The sequence below is a fragment of the Kogia breviceps genome, chromosome 5 (assembly GCF_026419965.1).
Source record: "Kogia breviceps isolate mKogBre1 chromosome 5, mKogBre1 haplotype 1, whole genome shotgun sequence".
NCBI classification, from domain to species: domain Eukaryota; kingdom Metazoa; phylum Chordata; class Mammalia; order Artiodactyla; family Physeteridae; genus Kogia; species Kogia breviceps.
In genome coordinates, this window is record NC_081314.1 from 131,128,380 (window position 1) to 131,145,290 (window position 16,911).

Here is a 16,911-nt window from a genome sequence, read left to right on the forward strand (position 1 = left end):
CTCCAGTTTTGTTTTAGAAATGTAAAACCACTTTCCCTCTTCATTTTCCTTTTTTCCCAAGTGTCTTATTTGTTAACAGCCTTACCTATTATGTAGAAATTTTGTTAAGGAATTGAAATGCCTACAGCATTTTAACTGGATGACAAGCATTTGTAGTTTGTGGGCTGAGATCTAAATTCTGTATTAATGTAATTGACAAAAAAGGAGACAGGAGACTATGCCCAGTGTGTTATATCTCTTACTGGGAAAGTGAACATAACCATTATACTTTAGCTGTTCTAGAATTAGGGAAAGATGACATAATTTCCTGCATGTAGTCTTTTCATTAATGGATTTTTGGTTAAACTGAGTGATTTTTATAATAAAATCCTGCTAAATATGATCGTTTGTACCACTGGTACTTTTTGCAAATAGTTATTTCTTTTGTAACAGCTCTTTGTCAAATGGCACAAATGGGCAGTGCAGTTTTAAAATAAAGGCTCCAAAATCTGCCAGCCCAGAAAAGTTTCGACTTACCTTTTTTTCCTATTATTGGCAGTGCATAGGGGTAAATAAAGTCTGTTTTCCAAAGAAAGTATAAATCCAACTGTTTTATATCCATAGAAAACAGCAGTAAACCAGACTTCTAGAGTGATTTCCCCAAATGTACCTGTGTAGGTTTAGAAACATTGTTTCTTTATGATGTCCTCTTTTATGTTTCTCTGTATCCTCTTCTTTTTTTTATTTTTTATTTTTATTTTTATTATTTTTTTTAAAAAGCCCTTTTGCTTACTCTTTTGAGGCTCCCTGTTGGTTTGGAGAATTTCTCTGTAAGGGGAGAGCCTTTACATATTAAAATGATAAAGATGAAAGCATAGCTACATAATAAAGGATTTTGTACAAGACAGAGAGGAAATGGATATTCCAGCAATCCAAAGAATATGTGTATTAAATTTTTATTCATATTATATGAATAAAGCTATATATCAATATAGCTTCTATTTTCTAGAGGGCTATATGTGGCAGTCATTGTGTGCTAAGCACTTTACAAAGATAATCCTTTTAATCTTCAACAATTCTATTAGTGTTAATACTGTTTTTAATGTCATTTTATAAATGAGGAATAAAAGCTTAGAGAAAATGTGCCTTTCCTGAGGTCACAAAGGGTAATAAGTTGAGATGTTAGGTTTTGAGTCTCGGCATTCTGATTCAGAGTCCTTATTCTTAGGCTCTATTACTGATCCCAAGGTTTTTTGTTTGCTTAGTAATGTTTATTTTAAAATCATTGTTTCATCGTAATTTTTGAAAATATGTTTTGAAGATTTAGTACATAAAATTTGAGTGCTTAGCTTTGAAATTTTAGTTAATAATATTCTGAAGTTTCCTTGGATGATAACATTAAATATTTTATGTAAACTCAGTGTTAATTGCTGTTGTGATAGATACAATACTAGGCTTCTTCTTATGGAATAATCCGTGAAATATGGTAAGAAGTCCAAATGTTTAAATTTTATTTATTTATTTATTTACATCTTTATTGGAGTATAATTGCTTTACAATGGTGTGTTAGTTTCTGCTGTATAACAAAGTGAATCAGCCATACATAAACATATATCCCTGTATCTCCTTCCTTTTGCATCTCCCTCCTACCCTCCCTATCCCACCCCTCTAGGTGGTTACAAAGCACCGAGCTGATCTCCATGTGCTATGTGGCTGCCTCCCATTAGCTATCTGTTTTACGTTTGGTAGTATATATAAGTCCATGTCACTCTCTCACTTCGTCCCAGCTTACCCTTCCCCATCCCCGTGTCCTCAAGTTCATTCTCTACATCTGCATCTTTACTCCTGTTCTGCCCCTAGGTTCTTCAGAACCATTTTTTTTAGGTTCCATATATTTGTGTTAGCATATGGTATTTGTTTTTCTCTTTCTGACTTATTTCACTCTGTATGACAGTCTCTAGGTCCATCCACCTCACTACAAATAACTCAATTTCATTTCTTTTTATGACTGAGTAATATTCCATTGTATATATGTGCCACATCTTCTTTATCCATTCATCTGTTGATGGACACTTAGGTTGCTTCCATGTCCTGGCTATTGTAAATAGAGCTGCAGTGAACATTGTGGTACATGACTCTTTTTGATTTATGGTTTTCTCAGGGTATATGCCCAGTAGTGGGATTGCTGGGTCGTATGGTAGTTCTACTTCAAATTTTATCTTCTGTTTTGTTTTTGGCCACACCACACAGCCTGTGGGATCTTAGTTCGGCAACCAGGGATTGAACCCAGGTCCACGGCAGTGAAAGCCCACGTCCTAATCACCAGACCACCAGGGAATTCCCAAGAAATCCAAGTTTAAAATTTTTTTATATAGTCCTAATGTGTTTTCTCTTTTTTAAAGGTATTATTATGATGGGGACATGATTTGTAAAGTTCAAGGCAAGAGATTTGTATACAAGTTTGTCTGTGACTTGAAGACTCTTATTGGATACAGTGCAGCAGAGTTGAACCGTTTGGTCACAGAATGTGAACAGAAGAAACTTGCAAAGATGCAACTCCATGGAATTGCCCAGCCAGTCACAGCAGTAGCCCTGGCTACTGCATCTCTGCAAACAGAAAAGGATAATTGAGCCCAGGACCTTTTGGGAGTCCAAGGTCTTTCTTAAATGTTAGAGCAAGTATTGCTCTTACCTTTATTACTGAATTTGAATCTTCTTTTATTTCTAGACTGTACAATCTGATGCATGATTTTTTTATAAATATTTCATACTCTTGTGAATTTGGATCTTTTTACTTTGAGCATATATTTTAGAAAATGTGTATGTTAAACGATCACCACAATGTCTTTAGGCAGGTTCATTGTGGGATAGTTTGTTAACAGTCAAGAAAGCTAAACTGGTCAGTATTAATGTCTAGCCCAACCAAAAATAGCCAGTAGCTATTGATGAAAAATAAATAAAAGTATCTCCAGGAAACAGTCTGGCTTAACTATTTTTGAAAATATAACTGTTTCCTCTCTCTGCTGCTTTAGATGTTGCTTTACATAGAACCAGAAAATGGAATTTTTCACAGCTGAAGCATGTATGCCTGTTTCATCTAATCAAGCAGAGCTAAAATAGTCATATCAAATAAAATTATAATATTAATAAATTACTAAACTAAGAGCATCACATTATTAAAGTAATTTATATATTTGCAAGCAAAGGACAGTAAAAAGACTGGCAGAGGAACAGTGCTGAAGAAAGAGATCCAGGTTTAAATCTGGCTTTAGTCAAGCCAATTTTAAGGATTTACTGTATAGCTATTTCATAATGTCAGGCCAAGAATTTAAATTATTATAAGAGAGGAATTAAATTCTAATAAACCAACTATTACAAAAATTCTCAAATGATCTCTGCTTTTCCTATCAGAGATTTAAAAAACTGAAAAAGTATACCTCAACCTGAAAATAAAAGTTTGGTTTAGTTTGGTTTGGTATGGCTTTTTTTTTCTTAATTACCCTGTAGTGCTGGTTTATTATACAAAGCAGCTTATATAGTCCTGGGTTTCTGATGAAGTGAAGACTTTAAATCAGTCAGTAGTACTTTACCTTTCAAGACATTAGTAAATAACTTGCAAATAGTTTTGAAAGGAAATTTTGAACTCCAGTGTAGGCAGTCTTCTTAAAACAAAATTTCCCATTTATTTAATTTTTTCCTTTGAATATTATATATGAGTGTACAGATATCTATATACATGTCCAGTTGACCATCTTATATATATATACATGTACACACATATAAATGAAGACATAATATTCAAAGCAAAGATATTTCAAAAGGTGATAACTCAAAAAGTGATAACTCATTTAAAAAATTCTTTAAAAATTAATAATTCTTACATATGTAAAACTCTTATTACAAGCCAACACTAAACAGAAATGTCTAGAAATGTCTTTCTTTTTTTCTTGCTTGCTGTGCTTGGTTTCCTTGCTTTTTTTCTTTTTGTTTTAAGGTATTATGCACGAATCATGATATGAGATACTGGCAAATAATCCTCTTATAGCAGAAGATTGATTCTCAAATATTACTTTATGTACCTTCTCCCTCATCATTGCCTTTAAATCCATCCCTCTAAACAGCTTAATAAGAGCTCAATACTTTTGACTAACTAGGAGGAAAGTGCCATGCTAATGCAGTCAAAGACGCAGTGTTAGCAGTTGCTGCCACTAGTACTAAATAGTGGTTTGGAGAGAACCATAAGGACAGGGATCTTAGGAACAAGGAGCAGAGGAAGGCGTCTGTGACCTCCTTTTCTGGTAACCTCAAATCATATTAAGTGTTATGCTGTAGGACTACAATGTGTAATGTCAGGTCATTTATATTTTTATTATGTCTAAGTCCTTTAAGACCCTGCAAGTAGAATCTAAAAAGAATAAAATTTGTAATTTCCATTTTTACCTTTTTATAAACATACAGAATAGACTGACAAATTATTAGTTTAATTTGGATGCTGTGATTGCAAGAATATCTGAATAGAATAGCAATATGAAAGAATATATAGAAGCTCTAGTTCAGATAACAGATAGCTAAAAAGAAGGTTTGCACCATCCTCTTATGGCCTGGGAAGTTGACAAGTCACTTACAGTTTAAAAATAATAATAATAAAGTTTACTCTTTGGTATATTTATCAAGAGCTTAAAATTATTGACTTTTTGATTTAAAATACTTTGGGGGAGACATGTGTTAAAGTTTTAGCCAAGATGACAGATTTCCGTTATGTCTCAACTGTATGTATATATATTTTTAAGACAAGGAACACCCATATTTCTTCTAGATCCCTAAAATCAAACTATTATTTCTTTTCTCCTTATGTGTTCGTCAGATACTTTTTTTAAAAAAACATTCTATCCATTTTCTTCCTTTTTGCAGTTTTTATTTTATTCCTCATTATCATTTGAACAGAGACAGTTCTCATACATGATCAGGTGCTGTTTCCTTTTTCTTCTCTCTCACCATTGTTTTATGCACCATAACATAAGTAATGAGACTAATTTCCCCAGTTGACTCAAGAAACTTCTGTTACTTTGTCTCAACTTATAAACTATTTCCATTGTCCTTATTGAGGTTGCAGTTATCAGAAGCCAAGTAATCTTTTCTTTTGTTGAAAGATAACTTGTTTTGAAAGAAAATATAATTTGCTCTGCTTTTATGAATTTTCCATAGAAGAATTTACAATATATTCAAAAGGGAGAAAGATAAAATGATTGGCCATCTTCCAAACTATTAAGTACAAAAATAATGAAATGTGTTCATTTTTGTTTTAAAACTTTTTTTCCACATGAGATTCTCATTGAGCCATCTTTCATACCTCGCTGGCCTTAAGTTTAGAAATTTGTGTTGGCATCAGAAAATCAAACAAATTAGGCAGAATTGCTCTGTAGTTGATTGTCACATGAATCGACTCATCACATTTATTTTTGTGTCAGTCTGTGTCAGTTAATTAGGAAAAGTTGTTTAGTTGTTTTTCTCCCCTGAATAAATGGTGAAATTCAACTATGATATTTCTTTAAAGGATTGTGCCTCCGAATATTTTTGGTGAGGTCTGCTGTTTTACATATTCATCATTTTATGCCACTGCCTTTTAAAAAGAACTAATGTATCTTTGAAATAGCACAAAAATGTTTTAAAATTCATAATTTCAAAACAACATGTGACTAACTTAATGTCTTCATATCTAGAGGGTATAAAAATATTGATATTTCAGTGATATTTCACTTGCTGCCAGAAAAAAATATTCTCAATCTTTTGTAAGAGGGAAGAGGATTTTTGCATACATTTTTACTCTTTAAATAAAGACACTTGTACTGTCATAACAACAATTATGTATTTCTTTGTGGCTTTTTTTTTGTAATTTTACATAAGACAGTTATTTTCTATTTTTACTCAGATAAAAAAATATTTGTGCATAAAATGTAAAAACAGTAAAATGAGAAAAATAAAACTATTATACAGTGTTTTATATATATATATATATATTTCTGTGTTTTTTAGAAATTTTTTCCCCATCATACAGATAGTCTCAAATTCCTGGGATATTAGGTTAAATGAAAATATGACAGTTCACATCTAGTATATTATGCATATAATTCCCATATACTTTACTTAAAAACTATCAATTTGAGAAGAACAAATTCCACTGAACTAAAATTTAGGTGTTAGAGAGTTTAGTCTTTTTAAGAAAATAAATGAAAACCCTATCCACAAAGCCGAACTGTTTCAGAATAGCAATAGAAGAAATGGTAACAGTATTTGTCAAAAGGCAAGTCGATGATCACTAAAATAGAAATTCTTAGTAAAGTTTGTGATTTTTTTGGTTTGTTTTGTTTTTAATTATGAAAAATGACCTCTCCATGTTGGTTTAGAAACCAGGGCCAGAGTATAGAGGGTTCAAAGGGAACAGGAGAAAAACCTGACTTACGCTTTTGTTTATGGTCAAGCAGTGATCACATTTTGACTGACATGCTTTAAAAAGAAACAGTTTGAGTGAAATAAACTGCTTTTCACACTAATTTTATCTAGTTTGAAGTGATGAAAATCATCTGTTAGGAAATTAGTGAGGTATATTTGTTCTCCCAAGACACTTTTTGTGTACAACTTTAAAGCTTAAATTTGCAAGCTAATAAGCACATGTTTAAAAGACTTTTTACTACTGGCAAACTGATTTCGAACACGACTTTGAAAATTTCTGTGGTGTGAAGGATGACTGTTTTATTTCCAATTTGTCACAGACTAAAACTTTCATAAAATAAAAAGTGAATTAATGTGGGGAGGAGGAAATGGGGAGTTGGAGTTGTTTAGTGGGTAGAAAGTTTCAGTTTTACAAGATGAAAAAGTTCTGGAGATTGGTTATACAGCAGTGAATATACTTAACACTACTGAATTGTACACTTAGGCATGGGTAAGATGATAAATTTTATGGTATGTGTATTTTACCACAATTAAAGCTTATTTTTAAAAAAATCAGTTACTAGGAGAATTTAAAAATTCAATTAACTCACCAGATTAACAGTACAGAGGGGAAAAAATCATCTCAGTAGATGCAGGAAAAGTATACAGTAAAATTCAACATCCATTCTTGATGAAATCTCTGAGCAGACTAGAATTAGAAGGGAACTTCCTTAACTTGATAAAGAGTATGAAAAACCTACAGCTAGCATCATGCACAGTGGTTTGTTTTCCATCTAAGATTTGGGGAAAGGCAAAGAAATATCTGCTGTCACCATTTCTAGTCAACACTATACTGAAGAATACTTGGAAGTAAGGCAAGAACAAAAGAGGCAAGAAATGTATTGTGGGAAATAAACTTCAGAATACATCAAATACATTGAAAATCCTAAAGAATAGATTTTTTTAAAAAAAACCTAGAATCAGTGAGTTTAGGGAGGTAAGACAAGGTCAGTATACAAAACTCAATGTTATTTCTACATGCTAGCAACAAATAATTGGATACTGAAATTTAAAGCTACCATTTACAATAGTATTAAAAAGCATGAAGTAATTATGGGAAGATGTAGCAAAATTTGTGTAAGACTGGTCCAATGAAAACCACAGAAATTGCTAAGAAATGTGAGGAAAAAAAGATACCACAATGGTCAATTGGAAGACTCAGTTTTGTAAATGTTGATTGTCTCTAAGTCCATAATCAACTCAAAGTTCTGGGAGTCTTTTTTGTAAACAAGCTGATTATAAAATCTGTATGTAAATGCAAATGACCCAGAATAGCCAAAATAATGTGAAAAAAAAATTAGAGAACTTGTACTGTCTGTATAAAGCTTTGCTATTCTTATATAGCAAGATGTATTGAGATAAGGATAGATATGGACTAGTGAACAGAATAGTCCAGAGATAGACTCACACATATATAGCTAATTGGGTTTTGACAACGGTGCAAGGTACCTGAATAGGGAAAGGATAGTCTTTTCAACAAATGTTATGCAAACGATATATTTATGGAGAAAAGTGAACCTCAATCCTTACCTCATATCACACATAAAAATTGGATGGTTAAAAATGGATCATCAACCTAACATAAAATCTAAACATAAAAAGTCTCAAACTTCTTGAAGCATAATATTGTCGATCAACTATACCTCAATTTAAAAATAAAAAATTTAGGGCTTCCCTGATGGCACAGTGGCTGAGGGTCTGCCTGCCGATGCAGGGGACACGAGTTCGTACCCTGGTCCGGGAGGATCCCACATGCCGTGGAGCGGCTGGGCCCGTGAGCCATGGCTGCTGAGCCTGCGCGTCCGGAGCCTGTGCTCCACAACGGGAGAGGCCACAACAGTGAGAGCCCTGCGTACCGCAAAAATAAAATAAAATAAAATAAAAATTTAAAATTTAAAACCTCTGAAACTTATAAAACAAAATTTTCATGACTTTGGGATAGTCGAAGACTTCTTAGATAATAAAGCAGAATCATAAAAAAATCAGTAAAATAGACTTCAAATTTTTGAAAGCTCAGTTCTTTGAAAGATACTATTTAAAAGTAAAAAGCAAAAAAAAAAAAAAATAAAAGTAAAAAGCAAAACACAGGTTGGGGAAAAATACTTGCAATACACTTATCTTACAAAGTTCTTATTTCAAAGATACATATGGATCTCTTAGTAAGACCATCCAGTAATATACAGTCAAAGTATTTGAAGACATTTCACAAAAGATGTACAAATAGTCAATAAGTCTGTGGAAAACTGCTAAGCATTATCAGTCATCGGGAAACACAAAATCACAATTCAGTACCACTAAATATTCCTTATAACTGCTAAAAGTTAAATGCCTCACAACACCAAGTGCTGGTGAAGACATGGACCAAATGGAAATCATTCATGTCGCTGGTGAAAATGTAAAATAATAGCACACTACTTTGGTAAAGTTAAACACATTTTTGTCACAACCCAGCAATTCCAATCCAAGGCTTTTACCCAAGAGAAATAAAACATATCTACTGAAAGACTTGTACATTAACGTTTATAGCAGCTTTATTCATAATGGCCCCAAACTATAAACAATACAAATGTTCATCAGCAGGTGACTGAACAAACAAACTGTGGAATACTCATGCAATGGAAATACCACTCAGCAATAAAAAATAGCGAGCAACTGCTTCACCAAGAACCCTAGAAAAGGCACATCTAATGTGTAAGAACAGAAGGCAGATCCCTGGTCACCTAGGGCTGGGGATGGGGGATGATTTTCTGCATTGGGCGCAATAAAATTTTGAGGGGTGATGAGCCTATTCTACGTTATGCTGCAATTACATGGGTGGAAAAAATTTGCCAAAATTAAATGTACTTGTAAAACTGGGAGCATGAGGCTATGTAAATTGCACCCCAATAAAGTTAAAAACTGAATTACTAGAATGATGAAATGAGAAAGACAAAAATACCCACTTTAAAAAATTTATCAAGTTCAACAGACATAGATTACTCTGTCAAATTGCTGTAATTGTTTCAATGTCTGTCCTTATCTCCCTGTGGACAGATAACAAGAGTTCACTGACTGATACTCATCTGCAGACCACACTGATTTTTAGAATATTTTGTCATTAGGCGATGAGCATCAGTTTTAACTGAATGATTATGGCAATGTCACTAGTGTATGAAAATGTCTCTGTAATCTGAGGAAAGCATTTTCTGATATTTGCTAACAAGGTAATCGATCTTGGGGTCTGTACTTCATGACACAACTAATACCCAATTAACACCTATGCTATTTTTAGGTGTAACAGTAACTAGATATGAATGGAATAGAACAACACTTAAAGATAATAAACTATTGAGTGTATCTATGAGCAACTCTTCAATTCACTTGCTTAGAAATCTATGCAAAAAAATTGTCCTTATATTCTCCATACTAAAGGAAAAGTGAAGCCTATCTCTCAGGTTGGTTTTACTTTATGGATAAAAGGATATGGTACACATTCCATTAGTACATCCATCAACATTACTGTGTAGTTGAACCAGAATGCTCGCTTGGCTTAGAGATTAAAGGAAAAAGTTACACATTAAGAACCTCATAGGATTCTTGTCTTCAGCTCTCAGACTATAAAATGGAGAGGATATTTTAGTTTAAAGAAAAATCTTTAACTGTGACTATCTACCCTGTTGGTCTGAAATTCATTAAGTGATTAAACAAATACAGAGTACCTAACTGTACAGAATATACAAGGCAGCATGTCAAGGAAAGAGCCATTTAATTTTTTAAGGAACATCCGTACTGTTTTCCACAGTGGCTGCAGCAATTTACATTCCCACTAACAGTGTATAAAAGGTTCCCTTTTTTCCCCCCCGCATCCTCACGGACACCTGTTATCTGTTGTCTTTTAGATAACTGCCATTCTGATAGGTGTGAGGTGATATCTCATTGTGGTTTTGATTTGCATTCATCGTGAATGGCATCTTATATCACTTATTTTATAGATAAAGAATAAGTATTATACGGGGCTTCCATGGTGGCGCAGTGGTTGGGAATCTGCCTGCTAATTCAGGGGACACGGGTTCGAGCCCTGGTCTGGGAGGATCCCACATGCCGCGGAGCAACTGGGCCCGTGAGCCACAACTGCTGAGCCTACGCGTCTGGAGCCTGTGCTCCGCAACAAGAGAGGCCGCGATAGTGAGAGGCCCGCGCACCGCGATGAAGAGCGGCCCCGCTTGCCACAACTAGAGAAAGCCTTCGCACAGAAACGAAGACCCAACACAGCAAAAATAAATTAATAAATTAATAGACTCCTACCTCTTCTTTAAAAAAAAAACCACCCCAGAAATGACAGAAATCAGCTGTGTCACATACTAAATTTTGACTCCAAGTTATTAGAAATAACAAACGAACCTACTTTAGAATTCACTGAAATCCTAAAAATGCTGAAAATTTAGAATAACAAAACAAATTTAAAGATGTTTGAAAGAAATTAGTATAAACAGAAAAATTCCCACATGAAATGCTGAAATGTGAGAAAATGATAAAACGTAATTTTCTGAATATAAGACTAAATACCCTGTGATCCTTAATATTAAACATCCATTGATATTTTTTATTGTTCTTCAAGGAAAACACTTAATACATATTATTAAGACAAAATGAAAACTAATCAAATGCAACTTTGCAGATATTTTCAAAATTGCTAAAAACTAATACCTAACATAAATAAGCTTTTAATAAATCTATCAGTTTAGGTCACTGGATATTAGTAAATTATTTTATTTAAGTAATCTAGAACCAGTTAGTGTGTAATACATGGATACATTTAAGTTACTTCTTGACTACAGGACTTGTCTATACAAACGAAATGCTCTTTTCAATAGAACTAATGTATTATAAACACTTCTTCATTTATTGAAAGCATCAAACTCAGCAGTGTGCAATGCTCTGTGCATTTGTTCTCAGCTTTTAATTTGTGAATGAGCCACCTGGTGATCCTGTTAAAATATAGATTCTGATTCATTAGGTCTGGGGTGAGACCTGAGATTCTGAATTGCTGACAAGTTCCCAGAGGATGCTAACGCTACTTGTCTGGGATGACATTTAGTGTAACAAGGCTGTAAAGAATAGAAAATATCCAGAATGAAATTAACAATGAAGGTGTTTAGATTTCTCCGTTTTCACTGGCTTTAATTCTTTTTATTTAACATCTTTATTGGAGTATAATTGCTTTACAATGGTGTGTTAGTTTCTGCTTTATAATAAAGTGGCTCAGCTGTACACATACACATATGCCCATATCTCTTCCCTCTTGCGTCTCCCTCCCTCCCACCCTCGCCATCCCCCCCCTCTAGGTGGTCACAAAGCACCGAGCTGATCTCCCTGTGCAACGCAGCTGCTTCCCACTAGATGTCAATTTTACATTTGGTAGTGTGTATATGTCCCTGCCACTCTCTCACTTCGTCCCAGATTACCCTTCCCCCTCCCCATATCCTCAAGTCCATGCTCTAGTAGGTCTGTGTCTTTATTCCCATCTTACCCTAGGTTCTTCACTACTTTTTTTTTCCCTTAGATTCCGTATATATGTGTTAGTTAGCATATGGTATTTGTTTTTCTCTTTCTGACTTACTTCACTCTGTATGACAGACTCTAGGTCCATCCACCTCACTACAAATAACTCAATTTTTTTTTATGTCTGAGTAATATTCCATTGTATATATGTGCCACATCTTCTTTACCCATTCATCTGCTGATGGACACTTAGGTTGCTTCCATGTCCTGGCTATTGTAAATAGAGCTGCAATGAACATTTTTGTACATGACTCTTTTTGAATTATAGTTTTCTCAGGGTATATGCCCAGTAGTGGGATTGCTGGGTCATATGGTAATTCTATTTTTAGCATTTTAAGGAACCTCCATACTGTTCTCCATAGTGGCTGTATCAATTTACATTCCCACCAACAGTGCAAGAGGGTTCCCTTTTCTCCACACTGTCTCCAGCACTTATTGTTTGTAGATTTTTTTATGATGGCCATTCTGTCCGGTGTGAGGTGATACCTCACTGTAGCTTTGAGTTGCATTTCTCTAATGATTAATGATGCTGAGCATTTTTTCATGTGTTTGTTGGCAATCTGTATATCTTCTTTGGAAGAATGTCTATTTAAGTCTTCTGCCCATTTTTGGATTGGGCTGTTTGTCTTTTTGATATTGAGCTGCATGAGCTGCTTGTATATTTGGAGATTAATCCTTTGTCAGTTGCTTCGATTGCAAATATTTTCTCCCATTCTGAGGGCTGTCTTTTCATCTTGTTTATGGTTTCATTTGCTGTGCAAAAGCTTTTAAGTTTCATTAGGTCCCATTTGTTTATTTTTGTTTTTATCTCCATTTCTCTAGAAAGTGGGTCAAAAAGAATCTTGCTGTGATTTATGTAATAGAGTGTTCTGCCTATGTTTTCCTCTAAGAGTTTTATAGTGTCTGGCCTGAAATTTAGGACTTTACTCCATTCTGAGTTTATTTTTGTGTATATGTATTGTGTATTTGTGTATATGCCCATTACTGGGCATATACCCTGAGAAGACCATAATTCAAAAAGAATCATGTACCAAAATGTTCATTGCAGCTCTATTTACAATAGCCAGGACATGGAAGCAACCTAAGTGTCCGTCATCGGATGAATGGATAAAGAAGATGTGGCACATATATACAATGGAATATTGCTCAGCCATAAAAAGAAACGAAATTCAGTTATTTGTAGTGAGGTGGATGGACCTAGAGTCTGTCATACAGAGTGAAGTAAGTCAGAAAGAGAAAATCAAATACCGTATGCTAACGCATATATATGGAATCTAAGAAAAAAAAAAAAGAGGTCATGATGAACCTAGGGGCAGACGGGAATAAAGACACAGACCTACTAGAGAACGGCCTTGAGGATATGGGGAGGGGGAAGGGTAAGCTGTGACAAAGTGAGAGAGTGGCATGGACATATATACACTACCAAATGTAAAATAGATAGCTAATGGGAAGCAGCCACATAGCACAGGGAGATCAGCTCGGTGCTTTGTGACCACCTAGAGGGGTGGGATAGGGAGGGTGGGAGGGAGGGAGACACAAGAGGGAAGAGATATGGGGATATGTATATATGTATAGCTGAGCCACTTTATTATAAAGCAGAAACTAACACACCATTGTAAAGCAATTATACTCCAATAAAGATGTTAAAAAAATTTTTTTTACTGTAAATATTTAAAACTGTGCATTTCTTCTAAACACAGCTTTAGCTGCATCACACAAATTTTAGAATGTTGTATTTTCATTATACTTCAAATATATCTTAAATTCTCTTATGATCTCCTGTTTTGCACCCTTGAATTATTTCAAAATATGTTGTTTAATTTCAAATATTAATCACAGTGTTTTTATAATTGTAAAAAGTTAGGAATAACCCAAATTTCTCACAAGAGGGTATCATTTGAGTTTATTATGGAAACCCATAAAAATTCAATCTATTAAAAATGATATTGCATATTAAGCCACAGAGCATATAAGCAACGTTTTATTAAGGGAAAAACAGATTATGACATAGTATTCAAAATTTCACTTTGAAGTGTACATACATTTATATCTATATATGTAAATTGCATGTATTTATGTGGCATTTACACCACAGCTAACTTATAAGAAATGTGGATGCTGTGCCTTAACAGACCCTTTTATTCTCTTCAGAATCTTCATGACTTTGGGTACATGAAGGAAAACCCAGAACTGAATTTAAAGGTAGGGTCTGGGGAGGCCTAAGTTGTTCTGGACAAGATTTTTCTTGTCATTGTTTTTGACCCAGAAACTAAGAGAAAAGAAGAGAGCTGACAAACGTGTCTGTAAGACCTGAGTTGCAGAATCTTTTAGCAAAATTAATACCAAATATGGAATTTTAAGATGTTGGCATTGCTATAATAAATAGATGATAGATAGATAGATTGATAGATGATAGAGACAGAGATATAAATCTAGATCTCTCTGTCTATATGTATATATATATCCTCCTCTATCGCCTTCCTGCACCTGCACAATCTCTGCTTCACATACAAATGAACTGAATAGTAGATTTGGAACCAATTAACTGAGAAACATGACTACATCTGAGGAGTAAAAAGCCTCTGGGCTGACATTGTGTTTCTGTGCGCATACATTTGAGTATATTGTATATGACGGTTAAAGAATTAGAAGGTAATTCACTAAAATATAAATGTTTGTTATCTATCTCCAGGTACTAGAATTATGATTTGGGTTTGTTTTTTTTTTAACTATATATTCCAAATTTTCTATGATAAAACCATATGGCTGTAGTGATACTTCCATTTACGGTCGAGGGGGAATAACAGGGTGCTATGGTCTGAATGATTGTGTCCCCCCAAACTTCATATGTTGAAGTTCTAATGCCTAATGTGTCAGTGTTAGGAGGTGGGGCCTTAGGGAGGTGAGTCGGTTATGAGGGCAGAGGCCTCATGAACGAGATTCATCCCCTTATAATAAAAGAGGCCTGAGAGAGCTCCCTGGCCCTTCCACCCATGAGGTACGGTAAGAAGTCTACAGCTCAGAAGAGGGTCCTGCCTTGGCCACGCTGGCACCCTGATCTTGGATTGTGAGCCTCCAGAACTGTGAGAGTAAATATCTGTTGTTTATAAGCCCCCCAGTCTGTGGTAGTGTTATGGTAGCCTAAACAGACTAAGACATGGGGACTGGATTTACCCTCCTTCCTTAAACAAATGTAAAACCATAAAACAACATTTTCCAGACCTTGGACATCAAGCAGCACCGGACGGCGATCATAAGAGGGGGAAACAAATGAGGTAAGCCCTGTGGTTGCCCCAGCATACGGCCCGGAATGAGATTTCAGCGTGCAGCATGGGGGCGAGGGAACTGGGGAGATGCCACCGGGAGGCCAAGACAGGTAGGGTTTGCAGAACGGGGTCCTGGAGGGAAGAGGGCTAGGTAGAGCCAGAGCTTGAGAGACACGTAAGGGGTTCCCTGGGAGTCTTCTGCTGAGTGCTGATTTGTACAGAGAAGTGAGGACACTGCCCGGGGCTGAGGAAAGAGCCATCTGACAGGAGAACAGGGACAAATGCTCAGAGCTCCCCCAGGGCTGGAAGAGTTGTTTCCACCAGCCGAAGAAGAAAACTTTGCAATTCATGAGGCATTGACTAGGGTACTCAGAAGACGAGGGACTAAAAGCTGCTTTGGTCCCACCTAACAAATTTTCAAAAACAAGCTTAGTCCCAGAACAAAGCTTCAAAGTCCTTATAAGATAAAAAAAAAAAATAAAAATAATATAGTATTTCTTATTTGCATTATTTAAAAAAAACTCTTATTCTTCAAATTCCAACTAAGATGCTGATTTTCTTCTTCTAAAATCTTAGAGCATTCTTTTATGGCAATTGAGACACCCTATATTTTATGGGTTTTGTCCAATTTTAAGGTAAGTGGGTTTTGTCTAGTTGTACTGTAAATTCCCAGGAGGCAGAGCACCCAAGAATTATGTATATTTGTAACTATCTTGCATTGTTGATGCCTTACATATAATCTGATTTCAAAAGATTTGTTTTCCTAGTAAATGAATGACTAGTCCAATAAATTTATCCAAAAGTATTAATTGGCTGTTAATTTGTATGATGAATTTATTTAGAAATCTACTTTTTAAAAATTGTAAAGGCTAGTAGTGAGGAAAGTGATGAATTGGGGGGTTTCTGTGATGCTTAGAGGTTCCAGTTCCAACTTTTTCCAGTTGATGTCACTATGGCAAAGGTATCTCAAACATCTGGCATAAAGCAGTAGAGAGAGGAGATACAAATCTAATAATATGGCTGAATCAGGAGGAAACATGTATTTTGGGGGATGTTGCTAAAATGTGGGTGGGGAACAAGGCAAAACATCAGAATTCAATTCTTGGGAATCAGTGGCTACGTGAATGCATTTATCTGATCTTATAAGAGTCAGTAAAAAAGTAAACAAACAAATCTATAATGAGTTTGGAAGCTGCTGAAATTGCTGCTCTTTGCAAAGACACAGCAGGTAAATCTCTCGGTGAATCTGAACTGCCACGATGCATTGAGGGAGCCGATTACAGCTTTAGCCTGGCTTCTAGGCTCTTTAGAAAGTAGTAAATGAACCCTTTGAGGCTAAATTTCTGGCGATGGGCAGGTGTACTATCTCTCTCCCGGTTGGAAGTCAGGACAGATAACAGAGGAAGTCCAAAGCAAGGACAAAGTTGTTTATTAAAAGGAGTGGTAATGGCTCAGAGTATCCGAAAATTAACAGAAGCTGAAATTAAAACATCCACTTGGGCACATTAGGCTCCAAAGTAAATAATAAGTCCTTGAGTTTCAGCAGCTGTTTAGGGCTTCCTCTATCTTGCAGTGTTAGTTTAAATGGCAAGGTAAAGGAACTTACGTAACTAAAACACTTCATCCACAAGTATAT

General features: G+C 35.1%; 2 protein-coding genes across 14 annotated transcripts in view; both read left to right on the plus strand.

Moving 5' to 3' along the window:
- Window positions 1–5,980, plus strand: part of GABPA (GA binding protein transcription factor subunit alpha) — a 37,683-nt gene extending 31,703 nt beyond the window's left edge. For all 12 annotated transcript variants that reach the window (XM_059065313.2, XM_067034962.1, XM_067034965.1 and 9 more), the window contains one exon: window positions 2,382–5,980. In XM_059065313.2, the coding sequence (XP_058921296.1) occupies window positions 2,382–2,610 (229 nt within the window). In that variant the 3' untranslated portion in view covers window positions 2,611–5,980. The remainder of the gene's footprint in view (window positions 1–2,381) is intronic.
- The window catches only part of JAM2 (junctional adhesion molecule 2), a 283,683-nt gene that overhangs the window by 114,427 nt on the left and 152,345 nt on the right, over window positions 1–16,911 (plus strand). The gene's annotated exons all lie outside the window — the stretch shown is intronic.